General features: G+C 35.0%; 1 protein-coding gene across 1 annotated transcript in view; it reads left to right on the top strand.

Annotated features, from left to right (window-relative positions):
* Window positions 1–16,506, top strand: part of LOC121315947 (protein dispatched homolog 1-like) — a 43,860-nt gene that overhangs the window by 21,142 nt on the left and 6,212 nt on the right. The window contains exons 3-7 of the mRNA XM_041250571.1: window positions 9,260–9,289; window positions 10,455–10,578; window positions 14,131–14,258; window positions 15,058–15,155; window positions 15,798–15,895. Of these exons, the coding sequence (XP_041106505.1) occupies window positions 9,260–9,289; window positions 10,455–10,578; window positions 14,131–14,258; window positions 15,058–15,155; window positions 15,798–15,895 (478 nt within the window). The remainder of the gene's footprint in view (window positions 1–9,259; window positions 9,290–10,454; window positions 10,579–14,130; window positions 14,259–15,057; window positions 15,156–15,797; window positions 15,896–16,506) is intronic.

Below are 16,506 nucleotides of genomic sequence, written 5' to 3'. Positions count from 1 at the left end.
ATTTTGGAATCCTCCGTCTCTCTCAGCATTCTGTCAAATTTATTTTTTGGTTCTGTTGTCTGAGTAACAATCAGAACTGTTGGTGTCGTCTATGCCTGTTTGACGCTGACAATGTGTACGTTGCAGACCAGTGTACATAGCAAACGTGAGCTGTCTCAGGGACCGATGCATTTACAGTAGATCAAAAACCGACAGGTTGTCGAAGAGACTCCCTCTGGAGCAGGTCACCTTTAGGATTGCCGGTTCAAGGAGGCTGCGTTTACACTATTTATTTATTTAACCTAAGCCGCCTCAAAAAAGGCTTAGAAGAGGCGAGTGTAAATCTTTTGCACAAGTTACTGTATTGGAAGTATCAAAACCTGGGGCAAAAGGGATGCATCCCATCTGTCTCTCCGTCCATCTGATTATGTGAAACTCGTAATTCTTTTAATGAAAGGAGTAACTTTGAAAAGCTTTGCAGCCATTTGGATTCAATTTTCATGGTGTCGGATACAGGTAAGCGTAGTGAGTCTCTATGGCTTATTGCTATGGCTGCTCAGTCCACTTCATGGCTTATTGAAAATGTGTTTCTGATTTGGATGAGAAGCTGCCTCTCTAGTTTTACAAGCTGTAAACATATAGGAATTTGCTCTGTTTGACTAGAAACCATATTATTTGTAGGCAATATATAACAGAGAATATACACTATTGTATCCGCCTAATAATAACAATATGGTCATACTATATTAAAATTAGCAAGTGCGTTCAGATCATCAAAATGTTTTTCTTTATTTCAAACCAGACGAGCTGTAAAACAATCCAAGTTGTTTGTTTCTCCCCCTGAACAAACTGTTTTGAAACAGTGCAGATAATTCTGCAAATAAAATAATTTTCAAACCATCTGTTTATTATTTATTCCGCTGCTGGAGTTGACTTGGTAAATGGGTTTTTGTCATGCATTGATGTAAAGAGCCACAGGCACTCCTTGTGAAATGCTGTATTTGTTATGCATGACCGTTCATGAAACGGCAGCGGATGTCCAGTAATAAAGTTATCAGCAAACAGCTGCAAATAATTGGTTACAGCACTGGATTCCTTTAGTGGCCACATAGTTCTGTAATGCATGCAGGTGAGAACACTACTGTAAGAATTGTTTTCCTCCTAATGGTTTTTCTGTTTTAAAAGCTGTAAAATGAGGGTAATAAAGATATCACACAAAGACAGACAGCTGTAACTTATTGGTAACTCTAAGATTCCTTTGTGTCCATATGTTTGGGCTTGCATACAGTCTGACCTGCAGCTGCTGGGGGGTGGGAATACAAAGTGTAAAAGGAACAATTATAAGACTATTCCAGCAGCTTAGAAAATGTATTGTCCAGCTGCACTGGGCCTTTTTGAAGGAATGGAGTTTAAACAACCTTGCAGTCAAACATTCCTCTATGAAAAAGTTACTTCAAACCCCTGCAAGCCGGTAAGACACTATCCATTACATTAAAAACTATTAAAAATAGAGTTACTTTGTGATATATTACAGGCTTTAGTGAGCTGTCCTGGAAAGTACATGAATGCAAGCTGTTGGGTTAAAATGTTTTGTTGTTATAATTTAGACAGAGTCCATATATGTGGTTGACACTGAGGTTACTTCAATGTCCCATGTTATCAAGCATATATGTGACTGCTGCAGATGAAGAGTTCTTATTACACCACAGGAAAGGGCAATGGTAATGAGTTTGTTCCCAATATTACACAGTGTTTTGAAACACTCTAAACTTAAAGAAAATAAGTTATTGCTGTGTACCTGTCTCAATTACTGAGGGAGCTTCAAAAGGTACATAAGGGCCTTTTTTATTTTATTGTGTTACGTGTTCCCATGTGTTGCTACAATTGTTTACGTAAGGTATGTGTATTTTAACATTTTTTTCTTACATTTTGACCACTTTTTAAAAACTTTTTAATTGCCTCAACGTGGCAAGGACACGCATGGACCTCTCAGAACTACATTTCCCATCACCCTCCTGCCCACTGGTAAATCCATCCAATTTTAAAGTTTAAAAAAGTGTTCAAAATGTAAAAAAAAAAAAAAAAAAAAAAAAAAAAAAAAAATGAAAACAACACACACACCTTACGTAAACAGTTGTAGCAACATGGGAACATGTAACACAATAAAATAAAAAGGTCCTTGCATACCCTTTAAGGACGTAAAGCGTATTAGTGACAATGCCTATCTCCATGGTCAAAGAACAGAATTAACCTTTTTTTTTTTTTAATTTGGAATCGGTCAGACATGGAATAGCCTTGACTCTAACCTGGCGACCTCCAGGCTATAGGACGTATCCTGCACTCCGCGCAGAGTGCCTTTACCGGATGCGCCACTCCAGAGCCCAGAACAGAATTAACCTTAGCCTTGACACACAACCAAGTTTTACTTTTCAACAGCAGTCCAGGCTTCCTGTTAGTCCTGGAACCTTTTGTTTTCAGTTTTAGCAGTAACAACTATACTACATTTTGTTATCAAAATGTCCAGATCTGTTTTGCTATTGTCAGTGATTTATCAAAGATGTGTTTATTTATTTTGACCATATTTGCAACAGTAGAGGTTGAGGACAATCTATTTGAATCCTTACAAATCTGCAGTTTTCTTCTTACTTTACATTAGATTACAGACTTTGCAGTAAGATTGTGTATACAATTGAAAAATGAGGAAGAATGATGATAACTGTATGAATAAGTACTTAACTATATATATAGTGCCTTGCAAAAGTATTCATACCCCTGACCAATTCTCTCATATTACTGAATTACAAATGGTATTTTGAAATTTCGTTCTGTTCGATATTTTATTTTAAAACACTGAAACTCAGAATCAATTATTGTAAGGTGACATTGGTTTTATGTTGGGAAATATTTTTAAGAAAAATAAAAAACTGAAATATCTTGCTTGCATAAGTATTCAACCCCAACACATTAATATTTGGTAGAGCCACCTTTCGCTGCAATAACAGCTTTATGTCTTGTGGGGTAAGTATGTACCAACTTTGCACACAGTGTGGTGATTTTGGCCTATTCTTCTTGGCAGATTTGCTCCAGGTTGTTCAGGTTGGTTGGACGACGCTTGTGGACCGCAATTTTCAAATAGTGCCACAGATTCTCAATGGGATTGAGATCAGGACTTTGACTGGGCCACTGTAGGACATTCACTTTTTTGTTCTTGAGCCACTCCAATGTTGCTTTGGCCTTGTGCTTGGGATCATTGTCCTGCTGAAAGGTGAATTTCCTCCCAAGCTTCAGATTTTTAGCGGACTGAAGCAGATTCTCTTGCAGTATTTTCCTGTGTTTTTCTCCATCCATTCTTCCTTCAATTGTAAGAAGACACCCAGTCCCTGCTGATGAGAAGCATCCCCACAGCATGATGCTGCCACCACCATACTTCACTGTAGGGATGGTGTCTCTTGAGGCATGGGCAGTGTTAGGTTTGCACCACACATAGCGCTTTGAGTTTTGACCAAAAAGCTCTATCTTGGTCTCATCTGCCCACAAAACCTTTTCCCACATCGCAGCTGGGTCCCTCTCATGCTTTCTGGCAAACTCCAGACCTGCTTTCAGATGGTACTTTTTGAGTAACGGCTTCTCTCTTGCCACCATCCGATACAGGCCAGTGTTATGCAGAGCTCTTGATACTTTTGACTGGTGCACCATTACTCCTCTCCTAGCCACTGAACTCTGTAGCTCCTTCAAAGTGATTGTTGGCCTCTCTGTGGCTTCTCTCACAAGTCTCCTTCTTGTTTGAGTGCTGAGTTTTGAGGGATGGCCTTTTCTTGGCAGTGCCTGGGTGGTGTGATGCAGCTGCCACTTCCTGATTATTGATCCAACTGTGCTCACTGGGATATCCAAACACTTGGATATATTTTGTACCCCATCTGTAATCTGTGCATTTGTATTACTTTATCTCTAACTTCTGTAGAATGCTCTTTGGTCTTCATTTTCCTTCAGATTCACAGCCTTACCAATAAACCTTCAACAATGGTGTTTTTATCCTGAAAATGTGACAGCAACTTTAATGGTTCACAGGTGGAGGGCAATGGTAAGGTAATTGTGTCCTCGTTAGGGCAATTTCTTTCATCTGTGCAAACTGGGAGCTTCCACAGCACAGGGGTTGAATACTTATGCAAACAAGATATTTCAGTTTTTTATTTTTCTTAAATATTTCCCAACATAAAACCAATGTCACCTTACTATAATTGATTCTGAGTTTCAGTGTTTAAAAATAAAGTATCAAACAGAACGAAATTTCAATGTACCATTTGTAATTTGGTAATATGAGAGAATTGGTTAGTGGTCTGAATTCTTTTGCAAGGCACTGTGTGTATGTGTGTGTGTGTGTGTGTGTGTGTGTATATATATATATATATATATATATATATATATATATATATATATATATATATATATGTTTCATTCCACTGGCTTGATGCACTGAGTGACAACAGGATAATAAAGACATCTCTTGGACAGCTGGCAACTATTGGCTACACTGCTGAAATCCTTTCTGTATGCATGGAATTTTACACATACATTTTTCAAGCAAAATAATTTAATGATAGCAGGTGTGACCTTAAGCCTGTATTAGCGGATTTAACTCCTCCCATCCCCTTACACAACAGCAGGATAACTGTTCTTCTAAAGTTAAAAACAAGTTGTTTGCATTTGCTCTGCGTGCTGATTTTTGTGGGCAGCTGTGAAGAGTTTACTTTAACCACTTTACCGAATTGTAATCACACGGAGTATAAACGTTTTTAGCATTTGTTCATTAAGTGCCTAAACTGGGAGTAAAAAACCCTGAAACAGAAGTAAACCACAACAGCTGTGTTAGGTTGTTACTTTTTTATTTAATTACTGTTTAAATCCTATTGATAATTCCAGACTTTGTGTGTTTTACATATCACGGTACGTATGTTAAATGAATTGAGTCTTTGTCGAGAAATGTGAACAAATTTAACAGGCTTTCCCTCCCTAAAATAAACTTTATTATTATTATTATTATTATTATTATTATTATTTATTATTATTATTATTATTATTATTATTATTTATAAATAGGTTTTTCATAATAAATAAAGAACTTTATATTGCAGAAATGTATTAACCTTTCCTAAATAGACAATATCCTTACAAAATAAGTTTAGTTTGCTTCCAGCTAATAATGTGAAAAAAGGTTGCAAACCATGTAATTGAAGTATAATTGGTTAATTAACTAGCATAGTAATTTGGCAATCATTTTTTAATCATGTTGTTTGCTATATTGCCTTCTGTGCAATACATTAAGAAAATGGGTTGCAGTAGGCATTATTTTTATTTGTCACAAACCATTTGTAATTACTCTATTCGCAGTTCATGAAAGATTGACTTTTCATTAGATTGTTGGGACTTTCATCTATATCCCCGGTTGATAGAAGACTGCCAGAGATAATTTATTGTAGCAGCTTGTGGCACAACTGATGTTAGCAAGCATGCAAAACCTGGAGGTGGTTTGAATTGATAGACTGAGATTAATGCTTGCCCCTCCTGATTGAGCAGAAAAAAACGGAGTTGATAGAAAATCTTTTCTGATGTCTACTCTCAGTTAATAACTAGAAGTATAACCTTTTAAGTGATTTCTCTAAAGTATGTACCTAAAAAGGCATAGTGCTGTTTAATCCACTCTTCAAAATTGTGTAGTCACACAGAAGCTGTACCAGTAATGGTATTGATGTTCATGTGATAATGATTACATTTGTTTTAATACAATTACAGATTTGAAACTATTTTACGTATTGTTTGGTCCTGAGTTTGTAAATCTTTTTTGTAAAGTGTGGGATTCTTTAGCAGGCTCGCGTTCAAGGTAGAGTAATATCACTCTTGGGAGTCAATACTAACCTTTGCCTGCCAGTTTTGACAGGCAGATGTAGCCAGTTGTATTCTAGAGGACTAACAGAAATGCAATTTGTGTATGAATCTGTACAAGGTAGCATGGAAACATATAGTCTTTCTCCAATAACCTACAGTGATCGAAAGTAATTTATTGGTAACTTATTTTATCAACAATTAATTGGTTCTCTATACTAATAAACAAAATGAAATAATTCAAAACTGAGAATAACATGTTGTCAATTTGCTTTTTGATTGTTTTGTTTGACCATTTAAGTATATAAATGAACTAGAAACAATTGTGTTTGATTGGTTAATATTGTATTATTTAATATTAATGGTTGTGCAGTATTATCATGCAAGTGCAAGGACATTTATGTCAATAACATTTATTTTCTTGTTTGAACTGGTCCACCTTTACATTGTTCAATGACATGGCATGTCCACATGCATTTGTATCAAATGTTCAATGAGTAGACAGTAATTGGGCTCGCCCTGTCCTGAACCCTTGTTCGATGAATACCTTGACACACATGTTTGTAGTTTTCCAAAGCACAGGGTTCTTTAACCCTTTCCAGTCCTGTCGAGCGCACAATAAATCAGTAACACCGTATCCTAATACTTACAGACCATTCAAGACCAACATTTGCTTTATAAATTAACCCAGTGATCTCTAAACATTTTATCTCTATGGTAAAACAAAAACATTGAAGGTAGTGAAAGCTTTGTGAATGACCATAAATAAAACGTTTCATATTTAAAGAAAAAGCTAGTTTGAAGTGTGTAAGTCTGTCATGACTTATCTTTATTCCCAAGTGTTGCATGTCCTTCCTCATACACAAGTTTAATTTCAATATACAGTCTTCATCATTGATGGCTGCTGTGCAAGTCTGTCATGAACAGAGACAGGCGCTAAGACAACAGTCACATACTTCTTTTGGTCTGCAGGACTTGTACACCTATATATATATATATAATCTCTTCCATGGTTTGAGAACTTCTTTGTTAAACAGATTAAACTTCTTTGTTGAACAGAGATTTTGTTACACCTGATTTTCTAATTGTAATGACCTAAAGCATGCTTTTATTTTTGAATTGTTAAAAAAAGTCTTTAAAATGTAGCAACTATTTTATTTGTAAAATTGAACAGATGGTGCAGCAGACTATGTAATATAAGGACCTAACTGCTGTATTACTCTATTGTTATTATTGTTCTTCAACCACAGTCTGTTTTCAATGTGTTCACACCAATAATTTCTGTTTGGATACAAAAGCATTTGTACCTCTTTTTGTAGGTCCAATAAAGTACTGTGAATATAAGAAGTTATAGACCAAACTCAAATTTAGGTACTCCTAGCAATGGTCAAGATTTGGTCAAACCTTAATAGAACTCACCTTTCAGAATATGAAGTTTCTTCAAAGGCCTTTTTTTGCAACATCTGGTAGTCGTATTAACATGTCCGGCAACTTTAAAGGGATTTACAACCTTCCCAGAAGGTATCCCTGTGGTGAAAAATTCCTGTCAGTAGTTTTTACTCATCTGTGCCTCAGTGCCATAGCAACCACTAATATAACATTCCATAAATTCTTTTTAATGAAGGGAAAAAAGGAAAATACAGTGACCTTTTGGCCTCTTGGTCATATTATTTTTAATTACTTTGACTTTTTTAGATATTGCTCATAGAGAGGTGTTTATTGATTCCGGCAGAATCAATGGGTTTGAGACTCACTATTTTATTAGACAAGCAAAAAAAAAAAAAAAAAAAAAACACCCCTCCAGAAGAGACACATTCTGACACTATATCTGCTAAATGTTTGGCAAATTATGTGGATACTTGTTACAGACAATATTTTACACCAGTATTGGATGCTTTCACCAATTTTAAATTCAAAGGCATTGTGTAGTATAGTGGTACAACTTTGACCAGTTTAGAACTCTTTGTCAGTCAATCAATCAGTCATATTTTTTTTTCTATAGCTTCCCACATGCTTAATAAAATGTCTCAAGGCGTTTCACAAAATCTACTTTAAAACAATAAAATATCTCAATTATAAGCCAGGTCGAACAAAAAAGTCTTCAGTCTAATTTTTACAAAGAGATTGTGGGAACACTCTTGATGTCTCTGGGAAGAGAGTTCCAAAGTTTAGGAGCGAGACATGGAAACGAGCGTACACCAAAAGTAACTGTCTGAAAAGAAGGTACACAAAGTAGGCATCAACAGGGTGCAGTGTTCGGTTTGGGACACAACGTTGTATAAGTTCAGACAAATAAGAAGGTGCCAGGCTATGCAAAGCCTTACAAGTAAGCAGAATTAGCTTGTACTCTATTCTTTGAGTTACAGGGAGCCAATGGAGTCCCAACAGAACGGGGTTATGTGATGTCACATCCTAGTACGTGTTAAGAGTCTAGCTGCAGGGTTTTGAATCAATTGATGCTTGGATATAGTAGTTTTTGGACCCTGGCAAAAAGAGCACTGCAGTAATCCAAGCTTGATGTAACAAAAGCATAGATAACAGATTCTGCTGCAGCTGTATCCAAGTATGGACAAACACAAGCAATATTTTCTAAGATGAAAGAATGAACTTTTGCAGACAGATCAAATGTGCGCATCAAAGCACAATTCTGGATCAAAAGTAACACCCAGATTCCTCATCGAGCGACTTAAATCTAGACAACTGTCCAAAGTCACAATATTGTGACAGCAGGATTTTAAAGATTTTTTAGATGCGATACACATAGCCTCCATTTTATTAACATTTAATTGTAAAAAGTTATGACTCATCCCATTTTGAATATCAGACAGACACTCTGAATGCACTGAGACGGCCCCAGATAATTGAGATTTAATAGAAATGGTATGGTTGGATATCGTCAGCATACATATGAAAACCATTGTCAAATTGGAATTTGTCTAATAATGGGAATTAATTGGAAAACATGCATTGTAATAGCTTTCCCAGGGATCCAACTGATAATCATCTCAACTTTTTGAATTAGGTTATTTGTTTCTATTTAATCTTTCAGTGGTTTTTTACAAAAAAAATGTTATCCTTGTGAAGACACGGCCACAAAGCCTCCTTAAATTAACAGTGGCTTCAAAGTGCTTCTTTTATTTCATTCTGTAAATAAAAAAAAGTGTTCTTTATTCTTACTATTGTAATGTTTTTCTTTTCATATTAAGAAGCCATCTATTAATTGATGCTCCCTCACTTTTTTCTTAGATGTATAAAACATTTGCCTAAAAGCTAATTCTACAGCATGTCTCTCTCCATGTATTCGATACATCAGAGTTTAATGAAAATCTGTTTTAAATTCGCATTTGCTTTACTGTAGATGTGTTTAGAATTTAAGCCTATTTTTGTCTTTGTTTTTCAGACCTGCAAGACCTTTCAAATTTCCGAAAAGGTAAGACATGTCAAGAATGTTTTGCATTTATCTGTAGAGCTGTGATACCTACCTCAAATGAAGCAGAAGTTGCATATAAATAGTGATAGTACCTTCCAGTCTTTCTAATAGTTTTTTTTTTCTTAGTCAATAGAAAAATATGGCTATGCAACATCAGCAGATAGATGTGCATGCTATTGATTTCCAAAGACAGTATGTCAATCACTCTTTGTCTGCACTCAGCATAGTCTCTGGTACGTAGGTTTAAATATTAACTACTACTATAAAAAAAATATTAAAAGTTACTTAAGTGGACTGCCTAGTCAATCTGTTGAAATTGTGGATTATCAAATTATTGGTTGATACTTGTCACATGTCATCAGTAAAGCAAACATGTTTCACAAATGGCAGCTAAATATATCCTGTGGTACTACTGCTGCAGAAAATATAAAGGTGTACAGTATTGTTGGTAACACCATAATGTTTAGTATCACAGTTTGGTGCCAAATTCAATAATTATATTAGTCTTCACGCGTAAAATGTTACATTGAAAGAACACTGCACACAGAGAGACACAGAGTAGCTAGGTATCTTGTGCATTGGGTCAGTTACAAAAACTCACAAAGAGGGTCAGATGTCAGTTTGTTCAAAGATTAGATTTCATATTTGTGGAATCATTGACATTTAATTACCAGTGGATAAAATGTCTGGGTTCTGCAAGTGTCAGTTTTCTTTTGGAAATGCTTCCAATACTGATTCTGTATGTATTTGGTACATTATGAAGGCTGAAAACCTAATTAACCGGATCAGATTGAACAATGTATGCATTTGCTTTTTTATTATTTACTAGTTCACTTTAACAAAAAGTAAAGATCTTCTGTGCAACAGAGATGATTTACTGAAGAAAATGTATTGGAAATATCTATCCCTATTATGTTACTTAGTACCACCTTCTCTTACATTACATTTCTTTTTCAATATGGGCTTCTTGTGTGAATTTTGCTAACTGCTGACTAATTTGTGCTGTTGCATAAAATTGCATATGTATTATTTATCTGTGAAAAGGAAAAAAAAAACCAGCTGGTACATTGTGTGAATATTTTTGGGGATTGTAAAAGTCTCCAGTAGAATCTGTACTATATGTTCCTCTATCAGGTTGTTCTTGTGTACTTCTTTACTCTTGCAGCTATGCCGCACTGATAGCTGACTGGCCGGTAGTGGTTCTGGGAGTGTGTACTGTGCTAATCGTGGCGTGTGCACTGGTAGGGATTTTGGTGCCAGACCTTCCAGACTTTTCTGATCCATTGCTGGTAAGTGGCAATATTTTAAAATTTGCTGGAATGGTTTTAAAATATGTCAGTTGGTCCAATAATCTAATAATACAAGGTACATAACGGACTCTTAAGATTGTTTAGGCATCATTTGGTTTTTATTTTAGCCTTCCCTCCTGCTGTAAAACTGCTGCAGAAAAGTGTCAACCCCTTAGGAGCAACAGCTGTTCACAATTGGGGAAAACAGGAAAGAGCTTTCAGAAGCTGTCTTCGTAGGCCATGATGGTGACCTATTAAAATATATAAATGGGGAGTGGACTTGGAAGATGTCAAATGTCATTTTGGATACTAACCAGGAATGTGGAAAATATGAAGACGAGGGGGAAAGGTTTAAATTATTAGCAGATACCACAAATCATTGGTTTTATGATAGTGCTGGGACAAACGGTGAATTTTCGTTTTCAGATATCCGTTCAAGATTCAGACAAGTATTCCCTTGCAAAATTATATTAAAGAAGTAGAAGTAAGAATAGCTTGTGAAAGCCTTATCCTAGTGAATTAACTACAAAACAAAGGCTGTTATACAATAGTTATGGTTAAAAATCTTGTGTGTATTTAAAAAAAAAAAAAAACACTACATAAAGTAAACAGCATTTTTCATTTTTATAATCCCTGCCATTGTCATGTATTGGCAATAAGCAAAGTATCCATTGGCATGTTATTAAATAATATTACTTTTTAACTTGAATTAACTTTAACTCTTTCATATAATTAATGAAAAGAGGGAGACTGGGTTGTAACAACCATTAATGGAATAACTAACCGATAATATATTAATGCTCTAATGTGATTATTAATGGAATAACTTACCGATAATGTATTAATAATCTATAATGTAATTATTAATGGAATAACTTACCAATAATGTATTAATAAGCTATAATGTAATAATCAACGGATAATGTAATAACTCAAATAATGTAATAAAAATGTCTGCCCTGTAATGTAATATATATTTTTTTACGCATAATGTAATAACTGCTGTGCCACCATTGCAAACCTGACCCTATGAGTCATCCGTGACCTCCAAGCATTTGTCCTTGTAAATCTGATCATCTGTGACTGTTATTGTGACTTCCTTATGTAAGCATGTGGGCAAAATTGCAAAAAGGCAGAAATCCTCTGATGGTGGAAAGGTCTTTAGGAATAACAAAAGGAAGATATTTGCATACATGGTCAGAGATGTTGTTCTGTCCATTATAGTGATATACTCTCCAGAAAGTGTGAAATTGGTGTTTATCGAGTTTTGGAATGAAGCTCTTCATATGTAATGTATATACAGTAATAAAACCATTATTTACTTTAATAGGCATGACTATTTGTTTAGATATGTACAAAGACATAATATAGAAATGAATTAGATAACCAATGCTTTGGTCTGTCTCATTTACAAGTACACATTGGCCATCCCATTAAGTAATTGTTTTTTACCCTTGCATCCCCACCAATCATGTAAAGTTTAAAAATGGGAGTTTACTTCTTCCTCATTACAATACTTGTTTACACAAATGATTGTTGGATGGTTAACTTTGATCTTATTTGATTAATTTGGGAGCTACCGACAGTGTGTTTTACCTTCTGGGCTAATGGAAAGATTTTTCCCTGTCATGTGATGAGGTTTAAGGTCTAATTGCAAAGTATGAAAAAATATATCTCTTTCAGGTGGCATTTCCTCATTCACCAATATATACTAGGAACCTTCACCCACCCCTGTCAATTAATGCTATTATTTAGTTTTTATTTCAGCTATATTGTAAACCGGCATTTTGCATGATGGTTTATTATGTAGGCTATAACAATGCTGTGTTTAAAAAAAAAAACGTAGATACAGGCAACTGAAACTGAAGCAGAACAGCTTAGGTGGTCTTCTTCTTTTATGAACCTTTTACTTGTGTTTCATGAAAGCTAAGTGGTTGGCCTAAAAAAAAAAAAAAATTACATCAGTGTATTTTAAAAATAAACATATTATTGACCACAGTTTTATTGAATCAGTCAATAGTCTCCATGATGTTAGAATACATAGAAAATATTTAAGAACAATCCCAAAAAATGATAATGGACATCATGATGTACATAATTCATGTACTCAATAACCATTCTATATAAAAACATCTCTGACCATGTATGCCAATATCCAATATCTTGTTTTTGTTAGTTACAAAAGACTTGATTTTTTTTTCCCCGGCCATGACAGGATTTGTACCTTTTTGTAGTTTTGCCCATATGCCTACATAAGGAAGGCATATAGCAGTCACAGATCATCAGATTTACATGGACCAATGCTTGGAGATCACAGATGACTCATCGGGGCAGGTTTGCAATGGTGGCATGGCAGTTATTACATTATTGGTTGGCAGGTCATTACATTATCAGGCAAGCTGAGTTATTACATTATGCATAAAAAATAATTACATTATAGGGCAGATATGTTTATTAAATTATTTGTTAAGTTATTACATTATCCAGTGTTTATTACTTTATAGATAGTGTTCCGCATTTCTGATTTATTCCTAATTTTACCGATAAATTACAGGATATTTTTTTTAACTGGACATCAGTTTTTACTGATTTACACCAGATTTATGTCTATTCAGTGTTATCCTGGTACTGTTTTCTAGGAAATACATAATAATTTGATTAAAATTCTGTTTTATTTTGACTCCGACATTGTAATAAGCAGCCCTACACTGTATCCTAGGATACAACAGATGTTTAGATGTCAGAGGATCAAATAACATTCAACTGTGGTTCTCTATCACTTCACAAACACACTATCACCTGATTATATGTTGGCCAATCAAAGTCTGATTACTGTGGCAGTTGCTGGTTGTAGTAACTACTAGCTTGATCAAAAACTAAATTGAAATACTTACATGAAAATATAATATTTTTAGTGAAAGGGGAGAAAACATAAATCAGTTTATGAATATTCAAAATAAAATGAATGTTTCCGAGTATACAAAAAGCAAAAATAGCAGAAGTAGGTTAGATGAGGCAGAGGATTCATAACATTGCAAATAATGCTGGATTGAGGTACATGTTCACGCTGACAATAAAAGAACATCCTGAAAAATAAGTGACACATTAAACTAAAACAATAAAGTGAACTGAGAGACAAGCAATCCATTTATGAAGCTTTTACACACGCATTAATAAAAAGAGCGCAGAATGACTGCGTTCATGAGTTTGTCAGAGCGCTGTGCTTTGCTTGACAACAACTGTTTAGCAGAGAGGTATGTATTTGATATCCTAAGTAGATATTGTTTCCGTCAGTACAGCAATTGCCCAAACGTTCACAAAGTACCAGCTAACGTGGGAAAATATGGCATCGACCTTGATTGACTCACTTCCCAAATCTGAAGAAGCATCAGTGATTTTAATTTTTTGCCTATGAATACATTTTTGTTCGGATATTTGGCCCAGCACTAATTTATGACAGAAATGGTAGTGTTTGTTTGTATAGAAGTTTCCGTGGATTTGTAACATAATATTGTGTAATGTAAATTGAACTCATCTGAATTTCTACAACAGGGCTTTGAACCAAGAGGTACAGCAATTGGCCAGAGGCTTGTTACGTGGAACAACATGGTGAAAAATACAGGATACAAAGCAGCACTAGCAAACTACCCATTTAAATATGCAGATGAGCAAGCAAAAAGGTAATTTGATTTTGCTTTGGTCTTATCTACTGTGTTGTCAGAATTGTAAACCTTGGATCTCTGTAACCAATTTATTCTGCATTGCCGATTCAAAAGCCTGCTGTTGATAATTGTGCACAGATCACCCTTGTAAAATCTACACTATGCAGAACTGTCAACAAGGTTCTAAATCAGGAGTCGTCACCCACTGGGTTTGATCTAACACAACTTCTTTGCTAATAGAATAAGAAAGTCCAGTCTCCAGATTTAGCACACAATTAGTGATGAGTTTTTCTTTAATGTATTTTTTACGCTGATTCTAAAGGGAATACCTATTATTTTTGCTTTCCTTATTTTACTAATGATGTATTTTTGATTAGAAAGGAGATTACTGAAAGACATGCCCTGTCTTCTGAAGGTCCTATTAGAAATAAAAGGAAATTAATTGGACTACATTATATTTTGTATTGTACACTATAATCATATAACTTTAGCCTTTCTAGCCACTTATACTTGGCAGGCATTGCAGTCAGTCTGCCATTTCCTAAACGATTCAGATTTGAACTGGGTGTTTGAACGCTACTGAACCCGAACTGTAGCTTTAGCTAGGTTAAACAAACTGCTTTCGTTATGAAAGAGTGTTGTAATTAATTGCTTTTTATAAACTCTCTGACAGATACTGCTATCTTTCAATGCCCTCTCTTTGAAAATACATTAACATGTTAATGGGTCCTTGTGAAATAATAAATAAAATACTTTTTGTATTACTGTCTTCGAATCACTTAAATGTGTGTTTTTTTTTTTGTTTTTCTCATTTCAGTTACCGGGAAGACAGGCGGTCAGATGATTACCATGAGCGAGACAAAAGACAGGCTGCCTGGAACTTCCACAAGGACAGCTTCTTCTGTGATGTTCCTGGTAAAAATATGCAGTACTTCAATATGCGGGACTGGAGTCCTTTCTGGAGTCTTTCAAAAATAATTCTCCATGCATCAGTCATTACAATTAAGATTTTTGATTTATTTTTTTCTTAACCTGGACTGCTGGAGTCTGTTCTTTTATCAGTCAATTACCATCATAAAGCTGTTAGTGAGAAAGTTTTTCATAATTAAGTGCAATGAACACTGGGATTATTCAGGCCCAGTCATATACTTAATTCTTTCAACTAAAAGAACTAGTAAAATACAAACTGTAAACCCCTTTTAAAAGTTTTTTTTTTTCAAGAAACTCAACATAGATTTTTAGCTATAGTAAAACCATCATAGTGGTTGGTGTACAAAATGTTGTGCAGTTGGCCAACGTCGATGAAAGGAAAGTCATACCAATAAAAGGGTGAGGTTTTCATTGTGTACCTCCAGTTTAATTTTAAAAAGCTTGAAAAGGCATTCTTCCATGAAAAAGATCTCTTTAAAAAAAGAGAAAAAGACATGTCATTCTTAAATAAAAAGTAATGTGCATGATTATGTTAGAGAGATGTACTGGATTACATGTATTATGCACTGAATCAGTGCTATAAATTGAAAGTACACTATTGATTTACCCACTTTTGTTTTCAAACAGATGACCGATATTCTCGAGTGGTATTTACCTCAGCAGAAGGGAAGAACTTGTGGAGTATCCAAGCTATTAAATCAATGTGCAATCTAGATAATGCAAGGGTAAGTACAGCTTGTATCTGTGATGCTCTCTAGTTTGAATTCAATAAAAAGGAATACTTAGAGACTTCTTATCTACTGTCTAAGCCTGTTTCTCAAAATCAAACAATTGCACAGATAGGATTTCTTTTCAATACATATTCCTGTTATTCCGCTCCTGCTGAATTTAAGCCTGCCATTAAAGTTGAAGTGCAGTATGTCGCAGAGCAATGCTCTAGTTATGCATTCACAGGCATTTATCAGCACAATTTGCTGATCATCAATCACAATCGCAATCTGAATTCCAAACTGTTTGATGTTACAGAAAATAAGGGGATCAAAGCAATATCTTTCTACTACTACAAATATAACTAATAAGAATCGACACAGCCAGTGCTGTGTTTTGTCTAACTCCAGAGAGTGCTGTGTCCTCAAGTAGGTCAGATCAGATTTAATTATATCATACACTGCCTACATTGTTTAAGTTGTATTCCGCACTCTGTTGGTTGTACAGTAAAACAATGACATGAGACAACATGTCCTAAGCCTCTGCATACCAAATTCAGTAGTTTCGAGGTAGTCCATTCAGAGGAAATGTGCACTGACTTTTTGGAAGACTAAAGTACTAATTGTAG

The sequence above is a fragment of the Polyodon spathula genome, chromosome 5, assembly GCF_017654505.1.
Source record: "Polyodon spathula isolate WHYD16114869_AA chromosome 5, ASM1765450v1, whole genome shotgun sequence".
NCBI classification, from domain to species: domain Eukaryota; kingdom Metazoa; phylum Chordata; class Actinopteri; order Acipenseriformes; family Polyodontidae; genus Polyodon; species Polyodon spathula.
This window is presented reverse-complemented; position numbering and strand designations above follow the sequence as displayed.